At 38.8% G+C, this 26,909-nt stretch overlaps 1 protein-coding gene across 1 annotated transcript in view; it reads left to right on the top strand.

The window, feature by feature from the left end:
* Sorcs3 (sortilin related VPS10 domain containing receptor 3) overlaps positions 1–26,909 on the top strand; it is a 642,016-nt gene that overhangs the window by 326,420 nt on the left and 288,687 nt on the right. The window contains exon 4 of the mRNA XM_004659366.2: positions 16,991–17,149. Coding sequence (XP_004659423.2) covers positions 16,991–17,149 — 159 coding nt within the window. The remainder of the gene's footprint in view (positions 1–16,990; positions 17,150–26,909) is intronic.

Genomic DNA, 26,909 nt, shown 5'->3' with positions numbered 1-26,909 from the left:
GTTATTAGTAAGTGGCATTGATACTATCTGGGCTGGCAGAGGAGCAGTTCTTCTGTTCAGGTTTTCTGACTATTCTCACTGCATTGTAGTTTGAAGATAAAATGTCCCCCACAGGCCCAGATGTTTGAACACTTGGTTCTCATCAGGTGGTGCTGATTGGGAAGGTCGGGAAACTTTAAGGAGGTGAAAAAAGTAGATTAGTAAAAGAAATGGGTCATGGGGGTGAGCTTTATTTTATTTAGTACATTTTTAAAAAAACATGTTTTATTTTTTTGAGGCAAAAAGAAAAAGAGAGAAAGGGCATGCCAGGGCCTCTAGCCACTGCACACAAACTCCAGAAGCATGCACCACCTCGTGCATCTGGCTTACGAGGGTCCTGGGGAATCGAACCTGGGTCTTTCGTCTTTGCAGGTAAGCCTGTTAACTGCGATGCCATCTCTCCAGCCTTATTTAATTCATTTTTTAAAATTTACTTGCAAGCATAGAGAGAAAAAGAGAGAGAGTGAGAGAGAGGAGTGACAGACAAAGAATTGGTACACCAAGGCCTCTAGCTATCACATACCACCTCCAGATGCATGTGCCACTTTGTGGATCTGGCCTTACATGGGTGCTAGGAAATCAAACCTGTGTCATTTAAGCTTGTCAGGCAAGCTCCTTAACCACTGACCAATTTCATTTATTTTTTTCATAGCTGGGCCTCACTTCCTGTTTGTTCTCCGTTTCCTGTCAGATGGATGCAATGTGACTAGCCAGCCTCTTGCAACCATGCTTTCTCTGCCACGAGGGAATGTTTACCCTGAAACTTTCCTTTCTTAACCTGATTCTTGTCAGTAATGAGAACATAACTAATACATGTTGCTTAGCCACAGATACCTGATTATTTGATCAAGCCAATTAAGAAACATCAAAAGAGCCTTCACTCAGCCGTGCTTCATGTGCTAATCATGTGCGGGTTTAGTTCAGAGGGGCAAAGACTAGAGGATGCACCCTGACCTCAGTGAACTTAACCTGAAGCTCACAAAATGAGATCAATATGCATGAAATATAAAGTCACCAATATTTTGAAAGTGTAAGTATAATGATATTCTCAAATATATGAAAACAAAATGATAGTTCAGTGTCATAACTAATTTGCTCATGGATCCCATGCAAGAGGGGCTCTTTCTGTAGCATTTGTGGCGGTTTACTGAAGGGAGGGAGTGAAGTAAAACAGACCGTGAAGGAAGCCCAGGGCGGGACTGGGTTTTCTATTTCCTACAGAGTTGCATTAGCAAAGATAGGGGCTTCTCAATAATGTTAGAATATGTACAGGGATTTATAAAACTCTGAAGTAACTAATTGAATTGAACAAGTGGGTGTGTTGATGAAAACAAATATTAAAGTAACCAGGACTGACTTGAGAATTATATGACTGACAGCTGTGATTTTTAAATGATAAGTAGCCATCACATAGTATGTCTTGGGAAAGGAGAAATGTCATGTTCATAGCTGAATTTGAGAAGAGATATTTAGCATGTGGTAGATTGGGAAGTCTGGAGAATGAGAGATTGAGGCAGAAGAGTCCTCGTCTGGTGGGGAGACCAAGAAAACCACTCAGTGAGTGGCAAGGTGCTCTAGTTGTACATGTGAGGCCCTTTACAACAACACCCTCACACCTATACCTAGCCTGCACAAGTACTGCTCATGATGTGTACAGGGACTAACCTGGCTTTCCATGTTTTCTATGTTAGCATGTGCATACAGTAATAGTCACTGTTAGCATGGGCATGATATCATTTGGGGTGTTAAACAACATACAAACATGATGTGTAAACAATTTTAGAAAATAGAGATTATGCTTCATGTATGCCCAGCCTGCTTTCCATCCACTGTGGAAACATAAGATTATGTTTTTATGTGTCATATAACTGTTTTAATTCATGTTTAATAGCTATACAGTATTCTGCTAAATGGATTTAGTTTGCTTTATTTAATCATTCTCCTGGAAAATATTTGGGTAATTTCCAACCTTATATTACTATAAACAACATGAGATAGACATATAGCTGAATAAACTTCTTGCTGTGTCCCTGATGATTTCCTTGGAACAATTCCTAGGACAGAACTTGCAAGGTCAAATATGTGAATATTTATGAGCCTTGTTCTATATTGCCACACTGCCTTCTAGTGCGATTGGGCCAACTTATACTTCCACCAATACTGACTGTTGGCCTGGTTCACTCCCTGCCTTTGCTGTGGTTACTGATGTTTCCCTTGTTACTAGTTTTAGTGGTTGCCTTTCAGTATTAGACACCTTTCTGCTTGAGAAGAATCTGCTCTCAAGCCCTCAGGGAAAGCCTGAAACATATAGTATTGAATCCTATGTACTGTTTTATTTTCAAGAGACATATATTTAAACTAATATTTTTATGGTGGTATACAGAACAGTGGATCTCACTATGAAAAGGTTTTTTTTTTTTTTTTTTTTTTTTGCAAATGTATGTGTTTGCACATTTTTGTTTATATGTGTGTGAACATACATATATGAGTGCATGTGGGCATGTGTGGAGGCCTGAAGTTGATGTCAGGTGTCTCTCACAATCTCAGGTGTCTCTCACAATCTCACTTCACTTTATTTACTGCAGCAGGGTCTCTGTCACTTGACCCACTGCTTGTCCATTTGTCTAGTGTAGCTGGCTGCCTGACTTGCAGATCACCTTTCTTCATCTCCCAAATGCTAGAAATCTTGACATTTACGTGGGTGCTGGGAATCTGAAACTCAGGTCCTCATTCGCACACTACGAGTGATTTATCCAAGAGCCCTCTGCCTGCCCTTCATTATGGCACTTGCATACAGATATGCCGTCCTACTTTGTCTTTACTCACACTCCCACATATCTATTCTTATTTAATTTTTTTTTTTTCAAGGTAGGGTCTCACTGTAGCTCAGAGTGACCTGAATTCACTATGTAGTCTCAGGGTGGCCTTAAACTCACAGCAATCCTCCTACCTCTGTCTCCCTAGTGCTGGGATTAAAGGAGTGCTTCACCATGCCCGGCCATATATCTATTCCTATGATAAGGATTAATTTATAAATTATGTAAATAAGATATTATCAAAACCAATGATGCAGTTACAACAACATAACATATATTACTGGGACAATTATTAAGTAAAATGAGGGTGAGTTGATCTGATAACCAAGGCTGTTACATAACTAAAATATACAGGACACACAGTATAGAGACTATGGGCAAAATAGTGGCTCACATACTGAGTGGGATAAAGTAGGGCAGGGCATGGTTTGGTCACATTATACATTTTTAAACTTAGGAATTATTTCTGGAATCTTTCATTTAATATATATTTTTTTTTTGTACTACCATTGGCTAAGGGCAACTGGAGCCATGGGAAGTGCAAATGAAGCTAAGTGGAAAATGGAGGCTAACGAACTCACATGATTTGATGGTCAGCTGTATTTGACACAGTTGAATAGCATCTTCCCTTTCCGTGATTTCAAGGACACCTTATTCTCTTGGTTTTCTCCTACTTGGGTACCTTCTCAACAGTCCTTTGTTGTTGTAGAATTCTATTTTCTCTGGATTCTTTTCATCTCCATTTGTTGTCATGATGGCCTCCACATTCCACCTTTCAGTGCTGTTCAGACACTGATGATTACTGATCTCTTAACCAGCAGGCCATCCTTCTCGTGTGAAGATGAGCCCTTTTATCTGTCTTCTCACATCCCACTTGAATGTGCATCCTGCATAGCAAAACCAGTCCCTATTGCCAGAGCCCTCAAGATGTGAGAGATTTGCTGCTTTCATAGTTTTTCTATCCTCATAAGTGCTACTTCATTTTTTTTTCCAGTTCAGGCTAAAACCTGAAATAATTTGAATTATTTCCAATAATTAATTATTATAAATAGCACTAAGATGAATGTACAGGTGCGCAAACTTTTAATGAGTCACGTGACTTTCCCTGATATCCCACATCATCTAGGAGAAGAACAGTTTGACTCCTCTTTATCATACACCCAGGAACTGATCACCTCACAACACTTCTGCACTCCATCTTGGTGCAGGCCACCAGTCTGGCCTTCCTGTGTCCACTTTGTCTCTGTCACTCTTCCCCTGGCACTCCCCACCACTCACACCACTCAGTTCAGCATCACAGCCAGAGTGGAGTGCTTTCCATGTTCCTTAGGCTCAAGCCCAAGTCCTCACATTGCCAATAGTGACCTACCCTGCCCCTGGCACTTTCTGACCTCCTTTACGCCCCTGTCTTTTGTTCTCTACTCCTGCCCACTGGATTCTCATAGCTTTATCACAGATCCAAATGAGGCCTTTGCTGACCACACCATTTCAAACTGTGCACTCTCCCATTACTTCCAATCCCCCTGCCTGGTGTTTCCCTCAACAGGACTGAGCTGCCATCTGCTCTACTGCATACCTACATATTCACTTATCTGCTTGCTCTTTTTTTTTTTTTTCCTGCTCTCTCTAGGATGTAAACCCCATGATTGAAGGGATTTCACTCTCTTGATGCTTTCTGTGATCCCAACCATTGATCTAGGGTCCAGAAAATATGGTAAAGACTCAGTTAGTATTCGTTATATGAATATATGATGCTAAGGTATTTGTGTGTGATTAGTTTAGGAATTTCCTCAGCATGTTATTTTGTCTATAGCCTCCTATCTAATTTTGTGTTTTTTTTTATGTTTGTGCTTTATAAAAATTATAGTGACATACACAGAAAATCAAATCTGTCTTCCTAACCATTTTTCTTTGTGCAGTTCAGTAGTGAGTACATCCGTATGATTGTGCGCTGATCTCCAGAAGTCTTTCCACTTTGCAAAACTGAAACTAAGCTATTAAACAATAACTCGTTATTCCCTATGCACAACTATGTAGTAACCATAGTACTGTCTGCCTGAATTAACTACTCTAGATGCCAGATTTATAAGTGAATTCATTATAGTATCTCTCTTTTAGTGACTGACATATGTCATATTACTTAATATCTACAAGGTCTACCCATATACTAGCATGTTTCAGAATATTCATCTCTTTACAGCTGAACAATAATATTTGTAGGTGCAAACACATTTTATGATTACTTTATTGATGAATACATAAGATGTTTATTTCTTTTGGCTATGGAAAAGAATGTTGCTATGTGTGTACTTATGTTTCTTTGAGATTCTGTTTTCAATTCTTTTGGATAAATACTCAGGAGTGGAATTGATGGGCCATAAATTAATTCTGTTTTTAAGTATTTGATAAGCTACCATGTTGACTTTTATGGTGGCTGTATCATTTTACTTTTGCAGTCATACTATAAAATAGTTCCAGTAGTTCATATTTCATTTAAACAGTCATGGGAGGAGATAGTGTCTTATTGTGGTTTGGATTTGCATTTACCTAATGCTTGGTGAGTTAGTTTTTCATTTACATTTTCACTGTGTGTGTGGTGTACATTCATATGTGTATGCATGCTTGTACATGTGTGTGGCTGCTGTGTGCATGTTCATGTGGAGGCCAGAGATTGTCATAGGGTGTCTTCCTCCATCACTCTTTATCTTTTTTGTGGGGGCCGGGAATCTTTTGCTGAAACTGGAGCTCACCTATTTGGGTATACTAGTTATACAACTAGACCTCTGCCTCCTAAGTGTTAGGATTTCAGGCATATGCTGCCATGTATGGCTTTTACAGACAGAGACTCCACTTTTATATACCCTTTAGTGAAATGTCTATACAAATCCTATCCCCAGTTTAAAAGGATTGTTTGTTCTGTTGATAAGTTAATTATTTTTGTGATTTTCTTTTTCTTTCTTGATTTGTTTCAAGGATTATTGCTTTACCACTGATGTTTGTGTTAATCCCTTTGGGACAAGTAAAAATAAATTTAACATAATGGGTTGGATGGAATGTGGAGGAGGAGGTTCTAATCTTGGCAGAGAGTGACATGTTTACTGGTAAGAGGTCATGTGTGTTGACCCTATTGACATTTTGCACTGGATAATTCTCTCTTTTTGTAGTTTTTTTTTTTGTTTATTTTTATTTATTTACTTGAGAGTGACATACAGACAGAGAGAAGGAGGAGGAGAAGGAGGAGAGAGAGAGAGACAGAGACAGAGGGTTGGAGGGAGAGAAAATGGGCATGCCAGGGTCTCAGCCACTGCAAACTAACTCTAGATGCATGCGCCACTTTGTGCATCTGGATTATGTGGTCCTGAGGAATTGAGCCTTGAACCGGGGACCTTAGTCTTCACAGGCAAATGCTTAACCACTAAGTCATCTCTCCAGCCCAATGTTGGATAACTCTTTTTTTTTTTTTTTTTTGAGGTAGGGTTTCACTCTAGCTGAGACTGACGTGGAACTCACTATGTAGTCTCAGGGTGGCCTCCAACTCATGACGATCCTCCTACCTCTGCCTCCTGATTTAAAGGTGTGTGCCATCACTCTCAGCAGGATAATAATTTATTGAGGCATTGTCCTGTCCATTGTCCTGTGTTTAGCACTGTCCTTCACCTCCACCATGTGAGTGTCAGTTATTTACCTGGCCCCAGCCTTGATATTTTAAAATGTTGACATAAAGGCAAGCTCTATTTGCTCATGCATCAAAAATGACTATTAAAATGAGGGAGGGAAGGAGAAAAGGGGGGTAATAAGAGAATGAGGATGATGAGGCTATATCAGCATATTATCTGATATTACCTGTCTTATGCCTTATTCCACTTATGTGGAAGGCACTGTTCATCAACGTATCAGTTACAGCAATGAGCTTCAGGACCAGTTGTACTGGTGTATCTCTTACAGTCTTTGCAAGGGTATATTAATATTATTTCTTTTTCTTATTGATCACTAAATGCACCGAGGATCTAAAATTAGGACTAAATTATGGCTTCTCTTTTTTCTTTCCTATTCATAGAAAAGTTTTTTTTTTTTTTTTTTTTTTTCCTGTTCTGGACTGTTCTCAGAACATTGGACTACAGTTTGTTTTCCTTACTTTCCGGGATGTCTGGGCAGAATAAAAGACTGAAAAGCCTTTAACTTCCATTTTTTGTCGATAAAATTCACAAAAGAGAATCAGAGATGAGGTGATTGAATAAAGCCACATATTTGTCAGTGACATTGTTGGATTAACAGTGTGTTCTGTGAAGACATCTGAGTCAGATATTGATATCTCCCCTAACAATTCTGTCTTCTTTAAATATAGATAAGCTTTACAGAACTTTAAAAACTTACACTTAATATGCACATCCCTGTTTGATTTCTGACTTTCACCTATGTCCTTTACAACTTAAGATGTGTCATTAATATTTGGATAACTGTTATTCGCCTCTTTCACGGATTTTCTCTAAAAAGCATTACAAGTTAAACAAAGCAGATACTGCACCATTCATTTATGTGGTCAGCTCTACAGCTTGTCCGTCTCTAATCTAATTCTGATAGTACATTTAAAGGGAATGTCCCAGTCCATGAAGACTGTCACCCTTAAGGCCATCACATGCATAGTGCCATCATGGATTGGACTTTCCCAAGGAAGAGATGAACAGCATTCGTAGTTCACAAATTGATGGCTACCTGCTCTTATGGTTAAGATCAATTGCCAACTTGATTTGATCTAGAATCACTGAGGAGACAAATTTCTTGGCACGTTTTTGAAGAGTTCTTAGGTTGGATAATTGAGGTGGGAAAACCCACCTAACCTGTGGATGGCCATGGCATTGACTAAGGCCCTGGGATGAATGAAAAGACAAAAGGGCTGAGGTCTACCAGTCATTTCTCTCTGCTTCCTGACTGCAGACTGCTCCCTGCTACTCCTTCTATGCAGAACCTTCCGTGATGGACTGCAACCTTAAACTTCAAGCCGAGAGAAGCCACTCCTCCCTTAACTTGTTTCTTGTCAGGTATTTGGATACAGGAACAAGAAATGGAATTAAGGGGCTGGATAGATGGCTTAGTGGTTAAGGTGTTTTCCTAAAAAGCTGCAGGATTCCAGCTTGATTTCCCAAGACTCACATAAGCCGGGTGCATGTATTTGGAGTTCATTTTCAGTGGCTGAAAGTCCTGGTGCACCCATTCTCTCTCTCTTTCTCTCTCTGCTTCTTTCTCAAATAAATAATATGTTTAAAAAAGGAATGAAATTAAGACCTACTGTTTGGTCTTCACTGAGCAGTGTTGATATTTGCTAAGAGGGTGTGTTTTTATGGTTATTACTAGGATTGCAAAGTGCATATAAATTAATTTCAAATATAAAATGTAGCTGGGCATGGTGGTACATGCCTTTAATCCCAGCACTCGGGAGGGAGAGGTGGGAGGCTTGCCATGAGTGCAAGGCCACCCTGATACTACATAGTGAATTCCAGGTCAGCCTGGGCCAGATTGAGACCCTACCTCAAAAAAAAAAAAAAAAGAAAAAGAAAATGTAGCATCTTTCTCCATGACTCATCTATGTTTTTTCTTTTTTTATTAGTTACACATATAGTGAGTACACAGCAATGATGGTACCATTGTTAACTTTCTCCCTGTTACTCCCCTTAGGTTGTGGGTGTTGCATTGTGGGGGTGGCCTTCAGTTATGGGGGAGTGGCAATGTCTCTTGCATAATGACCAAACTTATTGCTCTAACAATCTTTCAGTCCTCTCTTCCATGAATTTTCCTGAGCCATGTTGTGTTTATTTTAGGTCTGTTTCAGTGACAGGAGGTCTTGAGAGTCTCTGTGACTCTTGATGTCTGATTTGGTAAAGAGTTGAGTGTTCTCTGTGTCTGTCTCTGTCATCCTGGTGCTGGTAACAGGTTTACTGAGAAAGCATCTCTTGTTCATTACCCCACTAACTATGGCTTCAGCTGGTGCCCAGGTAGAGTGCGTTGGGTTGATACTCTCCTCAGGTTTTGTGTCCATCTGAAAAAGAGAAGCACATTTTCTGATGGAGAGTGAGGTCAGTGCAAAATACATGGATATTCCTTTTGATTTTAGAGAGAATTTAAGAGGTGTAGGCCGTCTTGTAGCCCTCTAGTGGGAGCTTGATATTGGAGAGTAGGACAATTTTTGGATATGTTTCTGACTTGTTTCTCCATTCCAGGTATGGGTTCCATTCCACTGAGTGGATCCGTAAGCCAAATAAAGAGCAGTTGGTAACCCACCATGGCTGTGCGCCACTATTGCACTTATGTCAGCATCAAGTCAGGTTGATTGCTGTTGAGTAGCTTAGACCATGAGTTACTTAGACAGATGTTGGTCATTTCCCCCACTTGCTCGTATAACAACTTATTGCACTCGACAAGCTAACTGTCTGGAGATTGACTCTCTTTCAGTTTCCAGCCAGGTTGCTCCATGTTCTGTCCCAGCAGCATCTGGTATCTTTGGCAGCAGGGTCTTACTATTAACCTTTGGTGGGTCATCAAGTAGTCTGAGAGAATTCCATCTTCTTTTGGGAAAACTTGTAGGTCTCTCTGATCAACAGCTCATTGTGGATGTGACCCAGATGCTGGTACTGGGAGTTACAAGTCACTGCCAAGGGAGAAGAAGGAAGAAAAATATAGGTAATATAAAAGTGAAAGAGAGAAAATAGAGAGAGAGAGAAAAAAAAAAACTGGAGAAGATTGAGGATAGTCTTTATCATAACCCTCCCCAGACCCCTGTGAGTCAGATATTCTTTCTTAACACCTGATGAAGGTTTGACGTTTTAGTATGTCTTTCAGGATATAGGATTTTATGGTACCATTTCTATTTGGGTCCAGTTTATTTTTCCCCCTTCCATCCTTACCCTCCCTTCCCACAGTTCCATCCCTATTATGCAGTCCTCAAGATGTTTATTAGGTATGTCAGCATCATGGAAAGATTCAGGTTAGGAGCCACAGGTGAGTGAGATCATGAAAAAATTATCTTTCTGTGATTGGGTGAGTTCACTGAGAATGATCTGTTCCAAGTTTGACCATTTTTCTTCACATTTCATTGTGTCATTTTTTTTTCCTTGCTGCAGCATAGAATTCCATTGTGTAGATATACCACATCTTAGTTATCCATTCATCTAATGATGGACATTTGGGTTGATTCCAGCTCTTAGCTATTATGAATGGAGCAGCTATAACCATGGTTGAGCAAATATCTCTGAGCTGAGGTTTGGAGCTTTTAGGATAAATGCCCAATAAGGGGATAACTGGGTTCTTTGGTTCCTCTATAGTCATCCTTTCTAGGAGTCTCCATATTGCTTTCCACAGTGGTTGTACCAGGTTGCATTCCCACCAACAGCGAATGAGGGTTCACATTTCTTCACAACATCTCCAGTATTTGTTATCACTAGATTTCTTTTTTTTAATGTCTGTTATTGTTACTGGGGTAAGGTGGAATGTCATAGTTCTTTTAATTTGCATTTCCCTGATGATTATGGATGTTGAACATTTTCTTAAATGTGTGTTTGCCTTTTGTATTTCTTCCTCTGGGAACTCCCTGTGCAGTTTTCTGCCCCATTTTGTGAGTGGGTTGTTTGACGTTTTATTGTTCAGGTTTTTGCGTTCTTTGTAGATCCTAGAAATTTGGCCTCTGTCAGATGTGTATCTGGCAAAGATTTTCTCCCATTCTGTGGGAAATCTATTGGCTCTGCTTATTGTTTGTTTTCTGTGACAAAGTATTTCAGCTTCCTGAGATTCCAATTGTTGAGTGATTGATTAATTTCTTTAGCTAGTGAGGTTTTGTTCCGGAAGTCCTTTTCCACTCCTATATCATGGAATGTTCCTCTTATTTTTTCTTGCAGTAGTAGCAGATTATCTGGTTTTATGTTGAGGTCTTTAATACATTTGGAGTTGATTTTTGTGCATGGTGAGATGTGTGGATTGAATTTCATTTTTCTGCATATGGTTATCTAGTTTTTCCAGCACTATTTGTTGAAGATGCTGTCTTTTTTCCAGTCTACATTGTTAGGGCCTTTTTCAAATATCAAGTAGCTGTAGTTACTTGATCCAAAATCCAGGTCCTCAATTCTATTTCATTGGTCTATGTTCCTGCTTTTATGCCAGTACCATGATGTTTTTCTTACTATGGCTTTGTAGTATAGCTTTAGATCAGATATGGTGATGTCTCCAGAGGTGTTTCTTTTGCTGAGGGTATGCTTAGATATCAGAGGCCTTCTCCATTCGATATGAATTTTAAGATCATTTTTTCTATCTCTTTTCTTTCCTGTGAAGTGAGGCAACATTAGGTGGACTCCATCTTGACTAGAAGTCATCTGCTTTTTTTTATTATAATATATATAATAATTATAATAATTATAATTAATCTCTATCACATGTTGTGGTGATTTGATTCAGGTGTTCTGAAAGTTAGGTTTCAGCTGATGACAGTTTGGGGATTAAAGCATCTTGTTGGCCATGAATTGTTGTGGGTGGACTTATGGGTATTATGACCGCCTTCCTCTTTCCAGTGTTTGGCACACTCTCCTGTTGCTGTTGTCCACCTGATGTTTGCAAGGATATGATGTCCACCCTCTGCTCAGGCCATTGGTTTCCCTCAAGTCTGTAAGCACAAATAGCCGCCCCCCTTTTTCCACAAGCTGCTCTTGGTTGGGTGTTTTCTGCCAGCAATGTGAACCTGACTGCAGCAGCACATGTGATTTGCGTTCTTAACAAAACTTCAAAACATACTATAGAATATTGTTAACCATATGAATGTTACTGCTGTAGAGATCTCTATACCATTTACTTATTGCAGTGGAAAAGATTTTAACCTGTTGAGTAGAGGTTCTCTGGTTCTTTTGCCTTTTTATTTATTTGTTTTTATCCATTCCATAAAGACCTATCTGCCTCACCATGTCAATTTCCCTCCATCCCTTTCAGCCTGTTTGAGCACTAGTTATGTAATTATGATGGTGTGGTAGTTTGAATAGATGGTCCCCTATATATTCAGTGTTTTAGTAGTTTGTAGTTTGCATCTGCAGCCACCTTGCTGAAGGAGGTGTCACTGGGCAGATCTTAAGGTGTGGTGGTGGGTTTCAGATTTCAATATAAATATATGCAAAGTGTGCCTGCCTGGAGTTCCTGAAACGTGCTTTGCTGTGTTGCTTTTGGCTTTTGGCTGGTGCTTCTCTCTCTCTGACTGGTTCTGTGAGAGCAGGCCAGCTTCTTCTGCCATTTTGGAACTTCCCCTGGATCTGTTTTCTTTCATAAATATCCTTTCCTCCATAACTGTGCCTGGTCTGGAAGTTCATCTCAGTGAACCTGAAGCTGTCTGCTACATATGGGTAATATAAAAATGAATATGGCATGTAGAAGTTTTGTGGCTAGCACTGTGCTAAGTCCTTTTATTATTATCTCTTTGAATCTTACAAACAACACTGAGAGGAAAGTGCAATCACTGCCTCCTTTTTCTAGAGATGAAGTAATAGATATAGAAAATTGAGTCACTTTCTCATATTTACATATAAAGTAGTAGCCTGAAGATTTGCATTCAAAACAACTGTATCTAGAATCTATTCCACTGATGATATGCTAACTCACATTTGAAATGCCTCCTTTCCAGATCACCCACTACAAATGTTTTTTGAGGTGTGTGAGGGGGTTATAGGATCTCATGTAGCCCAGAATGTCCTTATACTTCCTATGTAGCCAGTGATAACTTTAAACTCCTATCTCTTGCTTTTTACCTTCAAGTGATGGTAATACAGGCATACACCACTCTGCTAAGGTTCTCGCTATAGATATTCTGTTAGGGAAAGTTGAATAAAATTATCGAAATGGAGCTGATGAGATGAGTCTGAGTCAGCCATTCAAAGCACTTGCTGTGCAGGATTGAGAACCAGAGTTCAGGTCTCCAGATCCCATATCACGTTGGACACAGTAGCACACACCTGTAAACCCCAGTGTGCCTATAGTAATGGGAGGTGGAGTCAAGAAAACGCTGAGGCTCAATGGGCCAGTCAGACTGGCATTTGTAGCAGCAACAAGAGGTGCTATCCTGTTTCAAACAAGGTGACAGGCAAGATCAGTGTTTGAGAATATCCTCTGATGGTCACACATGCAGCGTAACTTTTGCATATCCATACATAATACACACGTACACACATGCACACACATGCATACATATATATGCATACAACTCAAAAAGGAATGAACAAAATCACAACAAGACAGAAATATTTGATAACCCTACCCCTTTCATATTATCACACACTTTTAATTCTGCACTGGGGAGGTAGAGACACAATGATTCCCACGGCTCACTGCCTAAGTAGTGTAGCCTGCTTGGCCACTTTTGGGCCAGTGAGAGACACTATCTAAAAAAAAATTTAAAAAAAATGAAGCTGGGTATGGTGGTGCACGTCTTTAATCCCAGCACTTGGGAGGCAGAGGTAAGAGAATCACTGTGAGTTTGAGGCCAGCCTGAGGCTACATAGTGAATTTCAGGTTAGCCTGGACTAGAGTGAAACCTTACCTCTAAAAACAAAACAAACAAACCATAAATAAATTTGAGTAAAAATTATTATTGAACAATATAAAGATTGTTGTTTTATATTTGGCATGATAATGTATAAGATATATCTTACCTTGTGGTTTAACTTGTAATAAAATATATTTACTATCTTATTGTATTGTATTGTATCTTATTGTTTTTTCTGGTGTTAACACATTGGTATTTTTTCCTTTGGTTCCTATTCATTTCATTCTTGATGTCCCCTGTGTCAGAGCTAAATAATGAGTTATAGGAATAAGAGAATTTCTGTGAAGCTACATTGTCCCCATTGGATTGTAGACACACTTTTAAAGAATAGCTAATTCTTTGTATATATGTATTTTGTATAGATTTGATTAAATCAGAGGAAAATAGAAAACTATTTCCCCCTTGAGCTACAATTTCCTTATTTATAAAATGAAAGTTATTATGGGCTGGAGGGATGGCTTAGCAGTTAAGGCACTTGCCTGCAAAGCCAAAGGACCAGGTTTGATTCCCCAGGACCCATGTTAGCCAGATGCTCAAGGGGGCACACACACCTGCAACTCATTTGCAGTGGCTAGAAGCCCTGGCATGCCCATTCTCTCTCTCTCTTTCTCTGTCAAATAAATAAACTAATATATATATATATATTATTGTATTATATATATATATAATACAAGTAATCATGTTTACTCCACATAATTGTGTAATGTTTGTATAAAATGTCAGGTAAAGTACCTGGCACAGGTTGGACATGCAAGTTTCTATTTCCCTTTCTTTTCTTTTCAGTCTTCTCAGAAGGCAGTGTTGAATAGGGACATAGCAAGTGATATCAAAGTATATGAAAGGATTTCTGATGAGAATGTCAGAGAAAGGTTGCAATAAAAATGTACTCTCTCAAAAAGTAGCTCTGTAAGTCTGCCATACAATGACAATGTGGCTTATTAAATGTGAACTCATTTCTGTTTCTGTGCACACGTATTTGTGCAGGGCCTGTGGTAGTGTGCACACGGCCATGTGGTACTTGGGTGTGAGCAGTGTGCTTGTGTATGCAAGTGTGAGCTAGAGAGAGAGAATCAGTTACTCAGGGTATTTGATGGTAGCCCTTACACAGTATATTGTAACTCATGGTGTATAAAATATAGTCCATTTATGATGTTGGCCTTATCTTCTAATTAAAATCTCAGGCATGAAGCTTCTTCTTTATACCTGTATAAAATAAGCAGTTTAATTTCTCTACACCAGGGGAAATGATTCCCTTCCCTGTTATGTTGCCTGCCCTTCAGTTCAGAAATGGGAAGTAGGTGAGGTTGGTTATAAAGCACACCCAGTGTAACTGTGCTCTCAAACTCTGCAAGCACTGTGGGCACCTCCCCTAAGGTCTTCTCAAGGTTGTCTGGGGGTTTCTAACAAGTTCCCTTCTCCCTTTCACATTTCCTTGGAAGAAGGAACTATTCTGTGTTTGAGTAGCCAATCCACAAACTTTGCCCTGGATTATTCACACATGAATGAAAACAATTATTATGTTACATCCATATCTTAAAATTTGCTGATAACTAATGATGACTTACTTCAATGAAGCCAAAGCAAATATTTGAGACAGGAAAGTAAATTTATCTAAGAACCTGGGGAGAAATAAAATAGAAAAAGGATTATGCATCTTAATAAGGCTTACATTTGTTCTAAAGCTTAATTTTTAATAATAATATATGTTTCAAATAATATTTTTTAAAATCCTCCTGATAATTTTATTTTAATAAAATAAAGTATGGGAAAGTTTTGGGGGGTCTTATTTTGTACTTTGGCACACATGGTTCATACCATATGGTAGCTGTATCCTTAACAGTTGGTGGTGGTATGTCCAAAGACATGTAGACACTCCAACTCCATTAGGAAAAACACTCACTTGCTCAGTAAGTAACTCAGCAAATCATAGCAACTCAAAGAAGATGAGATAATAACACTTGGAAGTCCTGAGTTGTTGGTAAAGCAGGAAATGTTAGGAGGAGACAGATTTTTTTTTTGTCAAACTGTTTAAAGATTTTGATTTATGGAGATTGATCATAAGTAATTGTATAATGAGAATGTCAGAATCAGCTTTATTTATATTTGTATTATAGGATTACTCTTCTGGCCACAGTATACATATCACACAGTGAGCAGGGAGAGCATGGAGTTAAAATTGGAGTTAATTAGGAGTTAAAATCCACATGTCCCAGAGAATAAGGGATTTTAGGCGGTGAAACCATGGAGTCAAGCATAAATCCAGGCACATTTCTTCATAGATTGCTGGTAGAAATACTGACTGAGCTGGTGAGCCTTGGGGCTGGGATAAGGTACCACTGTGGGACAGCTTGGATGTTAGATGTTTATGGCACATCCAATCAGAAGAGCCTAGGTAGCTGAGTTTATAAGTCTGCAGCTGAAGGTAAAGTCTGTGATAGATGGTACTCATTCATTTGGAGACTAAGCTTATGAGGTGTCCTCAAGAAGATGGCAACTGATAAAGGGGGAAAGAAATGGAGAATGAAAAAAAAAAGTCACTAGCATTTTGTTGAATGAAAAGACAAGGTAAACGATAGAGGGATTAGTCATGATTAAAGGGATATCAAACAAAATTGAGTTTTTAAAAAAGAGGAGAACCAGCAAAATATGATGCCTTAAAAGCCCTTGGAGGAGAATGCTCAGGAAGGGTAAAAGTTTCAGATGTACTTAAGATTGTGCAGAGCTTAATAATTGAAGGTGAGGCCTGAGTGCCTGTCTACTGTGTTTAAATACTGGACAGTCAGTCCATTATTTCTTAGCAGAGCCAATAACAATGAAGTACTTAGCTATAAGCTACACTGCATTGTTTGTAAGTCAAGAACAACACCTTACGGTACTTGTTCAAATGAAGTTTGGGGAGCATCGGATTCAAGTTATTGCCAGGAAATGGAATCTTGCACAGTTTAAGTAACAGTCTATTGGTAACATGACACAGATGCAGAACTCTAGAGATCTGAACCCACACTTTCGGGTACCAAAGCCTTTTGGTGGCACCATTTCTAACTACTTGGCTTGAGGATGTCAAACATGGGACAGTGGTATTTGTCCAAGGACCGTGTGAGATAAGTGCTTTGGAAAGTCTTAGTAACAAAGGTATTATTAAAAGCCCTTAAACCAGTTAAGCTGTTAAGAGATTTCAGAAATCACAGAATAAATAATAATATCATATCTAGGAAGGTTCCTCCCTTTGATTAAAGATGAAACTAATAGAGAGTGATAGCAAGAGAGAGTGAGAGCTGGTGTGAGTATCCCAAGGTCAGAGACAGCAGACCACAATAGTATGCTCTTGGCACTTCTAAGACTGGCATCAAAATGAGCTTCCTTTTTTATAAAGACCTCATCTTATGTTACGGTTTCATCTCAATTTGGTAATTAAAGATTAAATCTGAAAAAAAAAAGATGGGCCAGTATGTCATAAAGTGACTCCATTATATGCTACAATCTACCAGTGCACATGGATTTATGGTTGATGGCTTTCTGTTTATCCATCTTACTAATACTCCCCGTAATTTCTCCTCTGTCCTTTCACCAGATCATGCTTCTCAGTGACCCCGAGATGGAGAGCAGCATATTGATCAGCTCAGACGAAGGGGCCACCTATCAGAAATATCGACTCACCTTCTACGTCCAGAGCCTGCTCTTCCACCCCAGGCAGGAGGACTGGGTGCTGGCCTACAGTCTGGATCAAAAGGTGAATAAATAACTGTTCTCATTTGCATAATGTCACCTAGGGTTCCACTCTGAAAAATATTTACTTTCTCAACTGAATTTTTGGAGCATATTTGGTGACATTTCATCATTCTAAGCAAGTTGATTTTGTCTTAAGCAATGAGCATTCCACTTTACACTTAAGATTCAAGATATTCAAACAGTGATATTTTATTTATTAGCAACATTTTTTCTTATTTCACAGTTTTATATTGACCATCTCTAATATTTTACTAATTTCACCTTATTATAAAAAACAAAACAACAATAACAACAAGTCCCCTGGGGGCTTCAGCAGTTAAAAACTCATACTTGCATAGCCTGTTGGCCTGAGTTTGATTCCACAGTACCCAGAACATAAAGCCAGATCCACAAAGTAGTGGTTGAATGTATCTGAAGATCATTAGCAGTGGCAAGAAGTCCTGCTGAACCATGCTGTTCATCTCTCTCCCCCCTTCTCTCTCTTGCAAATAAACAAACAAAACTTTAAATAATTTAAAAAATCTCATTGAGGTTAAGAAGAAGGTATGTCATTAGTGATTTTGTCATGATTGTGGTTAAGAAGTGAAGAAAGGCTAAGAAGCTTGTTCATCTCCTTCATTTTCTCCTGGAGGAGCCAGTGTGTGAATGCATATTGTCAGGTGGCAAGGTTAAGGTAAATTCCATCATTACATGTGGCCTTGACATGGAGAAATTTGAATGTACCATTGCTGTCAGCTTAGCAGTGGAAAGGAAATCTCAAGCAAGAGGGTTTTTTTGTTTGTTTTTGTTTTTGTTTTCTAAAAATAAAGTAGTTGAGAGCTGACTCAGTGGTTAAATGAACTTGCATGCAAAACCTGTCAGCCAATGTTCAATTCCCCAGTACCCATACACCAGATGCACAAAGTTGACTGCACATCTAGATTTTGGTTTGCAGCAGCAAGAGGTCCTGGCATGCCCTCTCTGTCTCTCTCCTTCTTTTTTAATTATGTATGAGAGCAAGACAGAGAGGGGGGGGAGGGGAGGGAGAGAGAATGGGCATGCCAGGGCTTCTAGCCACTGCAAATGAACTCCAGATACATGTGCCACCATATGCATCCAACTTACATGGGTTCTAGGGAACCAAACCTGAGTCTTTAGGCTTCTCAGGCAATCACCTTAACCATGAAGCCATTTCTCCAATTCTCTGTCTCTTAAATAACTAAAAAAATATTTTTTAATAAAAATACTGTAGTGCAAAAGAATTCCTGGCTCTTTCAGGTTGTAAAGCTTACTTGTGCCATTTTACTTTTCCTTTAAAGAGTTAAGGACCATGGGATAAAAGTAAAATAAAAATAAATTAAATATATACTTGTCTCAAAAGATTTCCTCTTTAAACTTTAAACACATATATTCAAGCTTGTGCATCAAATTGTCTCTTGCATACTTCAGAAACTTCCTGTTATTTAATAATAAACTTCCCACATCTCCCCCCCCAATGCGAGCTGTCTTTTAACATTTCCTAATTTTATTTATTTATCAGCAAAATCAGAATCTGTGCTATATCCTTACTACTTTCTTGTTCCTAATTCACTGTTTCTCATCAGCCACTGGGTCCTATCTCCAAACACCTGCCAGGTGAATGAATGTTTAAAGGCTATAAAAATGAACCCACTATATTTTTAACTTGTATTTTAGAAAAATGACTTTAGATTATTTTTCACTGTACTTCCTGCCATCTCCAGACTCTTAGTCCATATTCCATATGTGACAATGTTGTAGCCGCACTCAGTGAAAGTGAACAGATAACTCCAAGCACTGTTTGGCATGGAGATACCACAGAATAGCCTGGTTGGAGTAGCTTCATCACTGGATCATTTAAACCTTAACAGTTCCTCTTCTGCACTTGTTTGAGTATGTGACACGCACGCGCGCGCGTGTGTGTGTGTGTTTGTGTGTGTGTGATGTGTGTGTGTGTGATGTATGTGTGATATCAGCACATTTCAACGTAATACAACCTTTATATATCTCATTAGCAGAGCCTCGTGGTGGGTGCCAGGTGCTTAATGCAATCCCCTAAGGACACCCACATGACATTTGCTAAGCAAAAGCCATTGCAAATACATTTCTTTCGTGGCATTGAGTAGATATTGTAGGAAAGACTCAGCCAAATGTCAGGCATTCTGTGAGTTTAGATGCTTGGTGGAGCTAGGAATTTTGAAGTGCTATTGAAAAAAATAAGTAAATTATTTGAATGTTGTTAAGTGGTTGTATGGTAATTCATTCAGATGATGCCCAATGCTTTCAAGCAGTATTTTTTACAAAGACAAGCTAAGTTGGAAGTGACAGATGTCTCATACCAAGAGGTTGTAAAGCCAAGCCAATGCAGTGTTCCTTGTGTGTATCAAGAAGTATCTTTTCCCTTCATGTCCAGAGCACCAAGAACTTCAAAGGCTTTGCTCATAAAGTACCCCTGTGGACCCCAATGTCTTGAAATTCCTCTCTGGCTTGATGGTCTCTTTCTCGCTCAGTAGAAATGTTTGGAAACGTGGCAGCAGACGTTGATGCGTTTTCCTAATCACAGGGCACTCTCTTCCAGACCTGTTCCTCAGCTCCTCCTTCTTGTCGGCACCTTTTGCTAAAAGTGGCTGAAGTTACTTCAGATCTGTAAGATTTCTTACCAGTGCTTGGCTGTTCATCTCTTAAATAAATGGCGTGAGGAGGGAGAAGAAACCCCTGGCAACTTTTGCAGAGATGGCATGGAATACCCAGCCCCAGTCATCCTGGTTGCAGGGGTGTTTACTTTGTTTGGGGTGATTTAGTCAAGAAGAGTTATGCTCTGCAGTAGCAAATGGGGAAGCAAGTGTAGCTGACATTGATATACAAATGCGTTATTTCTGGCTAGAGCCTTCTCTGATGTGCATACATAGAGGCAGCTGTTTTCTTCTAGAGAAAATGAAAAGTGCTGGTATTAAGGTAAGTGCAGCATCAAAGGGAGATGTTTGTGGTGAGGAGGGAATCGATGTTTCCATTATTGTGCCTTTGATGAAATGCGCTACCAATTTCTTTAGAACCAGTAAGGCTATCTCGTTATGTGTATGTATTAGAAAATATCTAATTGAATGGTATTTTAAAGGGACAATATCCAATTGCTTCACCTTTCAGATGGCTAACTCAGAGCTGCAGGAAACTTGTCAGTAGAACTCACTTGATGAAAAGGCACTGCTAGAAAATTAAGGAAAAGCCTTCTGGATAAGGTTAAATTGCATCTAGAAACAGAAATTCCTGTAATGTTCTTTTACTAGAGATAGCATGTGAGTTGTGAGTCAAGTGGGAAATATGGCTGCTAATGCTGCAAAGGAGTTTAGGCTAGGGTTGGGAACAAAGCTACCTTGCAGAAGAATCTGCAAGAGGGCCTTGCCTCTATGCTTATGATGCATACAAGTCTTGTAAACTCCTTTCTGTTTCCAATCAGCATGACTGGGTTTTGACCAATTCCTTTCCTTCCTTTCCTGCCATGTCTTGGCCAGCTCCTCTTGCTCTGGCCTCCATACAGACTTTCCTGTTATATTATCTTTAATAGAAGAGACCTTGGTACTTAGTGACACAAGATATTTATATTTGGCAATAGAAATCTAAAGTGTTTCACAAGAATAATTAATGAATTAAAAAAAAGATAGGTCTTCGCTAACCAAAGCCAATTCCTTCCTTTCATCTGGAACCAAATCTGTCTTACTTCTTTCTTTTGAATGTTGTGCAGTCATTTAAGGGAATTTTCACTCTTGTTTCCATCAGCCAATCTTGTCACTGATAACTAAAACAGCTTACATCTGATGCTTTTGAATTAGCTGGAGGGCTCAATAACCTTACAAAAATAGAATTTGGGAGAGAAGTTTCAAATTTCTGTAGAAAGCTGGATGTTTAAACATACTTTCTTTTGGCAAGGGACTTCCTAGATTTTAAAAATGATCATGTGCTTATGTGTTCACCGACACAAACACCTTAGCAGGGAGTGCCTTCTATGAATAGAAAGTTTCAAATAACTCTTTATTTTTTCTCCATGTGGATTGAAATTGAAAAGCCTCTATTAGCATTTGTCTCTATGGAAAAATGAAACTTCAGCAAATACAGCTGGTTTTGGAGGTCAGAGATAAAGAACACAGTGGGATTTCAGGTTGCCTGGTTTTCAAACACATTGGGACCAGTGTGGTCAAGAATTACTGATGATTTCAGTGTGAAAGTACTTTTGAAGCACTAACACACAGGATGAAAAGTTGCTGCTGTGTTAGTTGGAGAATAGATGGGCTGCTAACTACTTTTTGCTAGGTATAAATTTTATTTATTTATGTATTGGTTTGTTTTGTGGTCCTGGAGTTCAAACTCAGGGCCTCATGAACATGCCAGACAAAGACACTACCAAGTTACCCATGTACTCAACCTCCTGGTTATATTTTATTTTTAACTTTTATTATTATTATATTATTATTTAAACGTTTCATATATTTATTTGAAAGCAGAGGAAGACAGAGAGGAGCGAGGGGGGTGGGAAGAGAGAATGGGTGAGCCAAGGTTTCCAGCCACTGAAAACGAATTCTAGACATACGTGCTAACTTGTGCATCTGGCTTAAATGGGTCCTGGGGAATCAAACCTGGGCCCTGTGGTCATGCAGACAAGTGCTTAACCACTAAGATATCTCTCCAGCCCTATTATTGTTATGATTATGATTAATTATTATTTGTGTGAATGGGCATATGTGTTCCACAGCATGCATATAGGTGTTAGGGGACAGCCTTGGAATATTGGTATCCTCCTTCCACTTTGTTTGAGACCCATCCTCTCTTAGTATCGTTTTGTTGCTGGGATGATGAGAATAGCTGGCCCACAAGCCTCCAGATTCTCCTAACTCTGCCTTCCATTGTTGCAGGTACATCAGGATTATAGATGCATATGCCAGTTTCATTTTGGCTCCATGTAGGTGCTGGTGTCCAGAACTCTGGTTGGTAGGCTTCCAGGTCAAGTGCCTTTGACCAGTGTGCCATTTCCCTAGACCATGATTTTATTTTATTCATTTATTTATATTTTTTCATATTTTTTAAACTTTTTAAAGTTTGGTTAAGCTTATTACAAGCTACAGAAAGATTTTACACTAGCATGTCCATCACTTTTAACAGTTTTCATCTTTTGTGAAACACTTTTATCATGCTGACATTCTCCAAACCAAGTTCAATAGCAGTTGATAGGCTGATTTATTGATTAGTAGGCTTGTGCTATCTTAGGTGTGATGATTGGCAAGGTATGTTCCACTAGAGAAGGGTGGATCATCATTGATGCAGGCTTTCCTGATTGCTCCATACCTGTGGTAACTATATCATGAGTAGAGTCCTGGTGAATTTGAGTTTAGCTGTGTTGTGCAGGGCCTCAAAATTCAAAAATAAATTTAAACTTGTACTTCTGGAATGCTGGATACAAATGAAACTAAATGTGCCTTTCATTTATATTCTCATTCTAAACCCTCAGATTAAAAATGTAATTGTATTCAGATCCTCCAGGATTAGTAGGTGATGATAACTTTCTCAATAGCCATTGGCAGAAACAGGTTTTGTGTTTCCCCATCTGGGGATAAACCTGTTGGGGATTAACTAGGGAGGGCTGTGGTTTTGCAGCTTGTCATCCATGGAATAGCAATAGACCGAAGGACACTTTTTATTTTAAAAATCCATCACATTTTCATCAGATCTTCTCTCATTCTTATAAAACCATCTGTGCATTACTGAAGACAAGGAAAAAAATCCTTAGCTCTGCTCACCTAAAAGAAATGCTGCTATTCTTACAGGTATCCTGTTGGTGCAATGGCAGCATGCTGTCTGTATCACAGGGACATCTGAAGGTAGAGCAGTCACTTAGTGAGCAGGGTACACATTCCAACATAGCTAGTGGTAGTTAAAGGCTGCCACCCATCTATTTGATCTGAGTTCTGAATAATAAAACTGGTTTCTTCTCTCTCTCTCTCTCTCTCTCTCTCTCTCTCTCTCTCTTTGTCTCTCTCTCTCTCTCTCTCTCTCTCTACACACACACACACACACACACACACACACATATATATATACACACACATACATACACATATATATATACACACACAATATCATATCTATCTCTCTATTTCTATCTATCTATCTATCTATCTATCTATCTATCTATCTATCATCTATCTATCTATCTATCTATCTATCTATCTATCTATCTATCTCTGTCTCTCTGTCTCACTCAAATAAATAAATAAAAATAAAATACAAAAAAATTAAAAACTGGTTTCATGTAAACTATTAATCTGTACTCGGTGATGGGGTGCAACAGAGAGTCTTCATTCATGTCACTAATGCTCAGAAGAAAATGATAAGCTTGAAGGAACAAACTTCACAAAATTTTGGATCCAGATATCTTGATCTTGACCAGTCTGACCTTTTATAATGCAGATCAGTTCCTCTGTTTTTAGATTTCCAGTTTAGGGATCTGACATGTTTCCTTAATGGGAAAAATAGCATTTGATAATATGATTGAGGAATATGTGATTAAGAAGGGAACTCAGGGGACTGTAGAGATAGCTCAGCTATTAAGGCATTTGCCTGCAATGCCTAGGTTTGATTGCCCAGTACCTACATAAAGTCAAATGCACAAAGTGGCGTATGCATTGGGAATTCATTTGCAGCTACTGGAGGCCCTTGAGTGTCAGTTATCTCCATCTGTCTCTCTTCTCTGTATCTCCCTCTGCTTGCAATTAAATAAATAGCAAATAAAAATATTTTTAAAAGAAGGGAACTCAGCTAGGAAACAACATCTTTGCTCTCATGGCATAAGTTCAACCAGGGCATAATTTTAGTCATAGCAGGAAGCTACAGCTTATGGACAGAGCAGTGTGCTTGTTGGCTTTCCCTGTGTTCTTCTACTTGCTTCTTTCCAGAACTGACCTTGCATTTTTTATGTGCTGAGCCCTTGTGCTCACACTGCTGCAGAACACCACTCACTTTGCCTTCTTCTTCACCTACAGTTCTGGCTTTATAGTTGGACTGAAGGAGTCTTCAAGTATTATGCTTTTCATCTCTCTGCTCTGCTCTATCCTATCTGACCAAGCCATTTCTTGTAGTCTCCCTCAATTTGTAACACTGTGATATGGTTAGCATCCAGCCCTTTAAAGTCAGGGTCATTCTTTCAATGTTTAAATCAAACAATAGTATACATGCAGAAAAGTACATGTATGTTGAACCAGATGAATTTTTGGAAGCAGAATATACCTAGGAATCCAACTACCTGTTAAAGAAACAACTGGAATCCATAACTCCATTCTAGTTACTGTCTTCTGTCCTCAGAAGGACCACTATCATTTAGGATCATTTCTAATTTAATGCAGATTTTTTTTCTTTTACTGGCTAAATTTGTTAAGGAACAGACAAACATGATGCTTTCCTCAGAAGAAAGGTTGAAAATATGATAAATAATAGATAAGAAATTTTTAAAGTGAAAAACATTGAACAATAGAGAATCAAGCTAAATCAAATGCAAAAAATGTATTGACATTGACTTGGACCAACAAATCCAGAAACTCCCTAAGAAATATGCAAAAATGTCCCATTGAAATTAACTTAGCAGGTTCTTTAAAAAAAAAAATGCATTGCTTCCTGTACCTAAGTTGGCAAAATTGAGGTGGAACTCATATTTTGAAATAGTATTGATGGGCATGCAAATATATTTTTCTCCTGGAAAATATCTTGGCAATACATATCATAAGACATACATGCATTCATAGTTGGATCCAATGATTGAGTTGCTATACTTTTGAAGCTATACTAGTGAAACAATGCCATGAAGGCATAATAAGGCATACAATATTTACTAGTCATTTATAATGATTGGGTGAAAATTTACTGAGTATTCAACAGCAAGAGACTTTAAATCATGATACACACATTTGATGTGATACTGTGCAACCGTTAAATTCATAGTCAAGGTGGCAGTATGGGGTAGGTAGGCCACATCCCTCGCTCATGGCTTCTCCCAGCTTCCTGGTTTGGGTTCCCTGCACTAGTCTGTGTGTGGGCAGACATGGCAGTGTATAGTGAGTAGGCCATATCCCTGTTCCCTGGCTCTTCCCAGTCCCATGGTGGTCCTTGTAGGCCCCATTGTGTCTTGGTTGGGGAGGTCTAGTCCCTCTGTGAGCTGTGGAATCAGGCCTCATAATGGCACAGATTAATTCAAACCTCATAGTAATAACCTTAAATATCAATGGTCTTAACTCACCCATCAAAAGACACAGGTTATCAAGGTGGTTCAAAAAACTGGAGCCTACTACCTGCTGTCTTCAAGAAAACCAACTCACTACTAAAGATAGACACCTCATCAGGGTGAAAGGCTGGAAAATTATATTCCAAGCAAATGGAAATAAAAGACAAGTGGGTATTGCTATATTAATACCTGATAAAATAGACTCAAACCAAAAATAATCAAAAAGGACAAAGAAGACCACTTTTTACACCTCAAGGGAATGATCTGGCATGAACACATAACAATCATAAATATATATGAGGCAGACACAGGTGCATCACAGTTTATAAAACAAAATCTAAGCTGGGCGTGGTGGTGCATGCCTTTAATCCAAGCATTCGGGAGGCAGACGTAGGAGGATCACCATGAGTTCAAGGCCACTCTGAGACTACATAGTGAATTCCATGTCAGCTTGGAGAGAGTGAGACCCTACCTCAAAAACAAACAAACAAACAAACAAACAAACAAACAAACAAAAAAGAGATAAAACAAAATCTACTTGACAATAAAACATAAATAAACTCCAACATCATCGTTGGATACCTCAATACCCCACTATCATCAATAGACAGATAATCCAAGCAGAAAATCAACAGGGAAATAATAGAGCTCAACAACATCATAGATCAACTAGTCCTAAGGGATATCTATGGAACTTTCCTCCCCAACTCTACAGAATACACATTGTTCTCAGCAGCTCATGGAACCTACTCCAAAACTGACCATATATTAGGCCATGAAGCTTGCCTTCATAAAGTCAGGAAAATTGAAGTAACTCCCTTCATCATTTCAGATCACAATGCTTTAAAGCTAGAAATTAACAAGAGACACATCAACAACTCCGCCAGCTCCTGGAGACTAAACAACACACTTTTAAACAATGAATGTGTCCTGGAAATTCCTATAATTGAATGATAATGAAAATACAACCTACCAAAACTTATGGGACATAATGAAGGCAGTGCTAAAGGGAAAATTCATATCTCTAAAATGCCTTTACTACAAAGACAGGGAAATCCCAAATTAATAGCCTAACTGTTCACCTAAAGACATTGGAAAAACAAGAAGAATCCAACCCAAACAGCTCCAGACAGAAAGAAATAATCAAGATTAGAGCAGAAAGTAATGAATTGGGAACTAAGGAAACAATTAAAAAAAACTGATGAAATGCAAAGCTGGTTCTTTGAAAAAATAAACATGATTGACAAACCCTTGGCAAATTTGATCAAAGAAAACAAAAGAGAAGATTCAAATTAAGAAAATCAGAAATGAAAAATGAGATTTAACAACAAACATCAATGAAATTGGAAGAATTATCAGGGCATACTTCCAAAACCTCTACTGTACAGAATTGTATAATCTGGAAGAAATGGACGAATTCCTAGACATATACCACCTACAAAAACCACACTGAGAGCAGATTACTCTCCTAAACAAACATGTCACATCCACGGAGATTGAAAAG

The sequence above is a fragment of the Jaculus jaculus genome, chromosome 1 (genome assembly GCF_020740685.1).
Source record: "Jaculus jaculus isolate mJacJac1 chromosome 1, mJacJac1.mat.Y.cur, whole genome shotgun sequence".
In the NCBI taxonomy this organism is placed as follows: Eukaryota; Metazoa; Chordata; class Mammalia; order Rodentia; family Dipodidae; genus Jaculus; species Jaculus jaculus.
The sequence above is the reverse complement of the archived record's forward strand: the minus strand, read 5'-3'. Positions and strand labels throughout refer to the sequence as shown.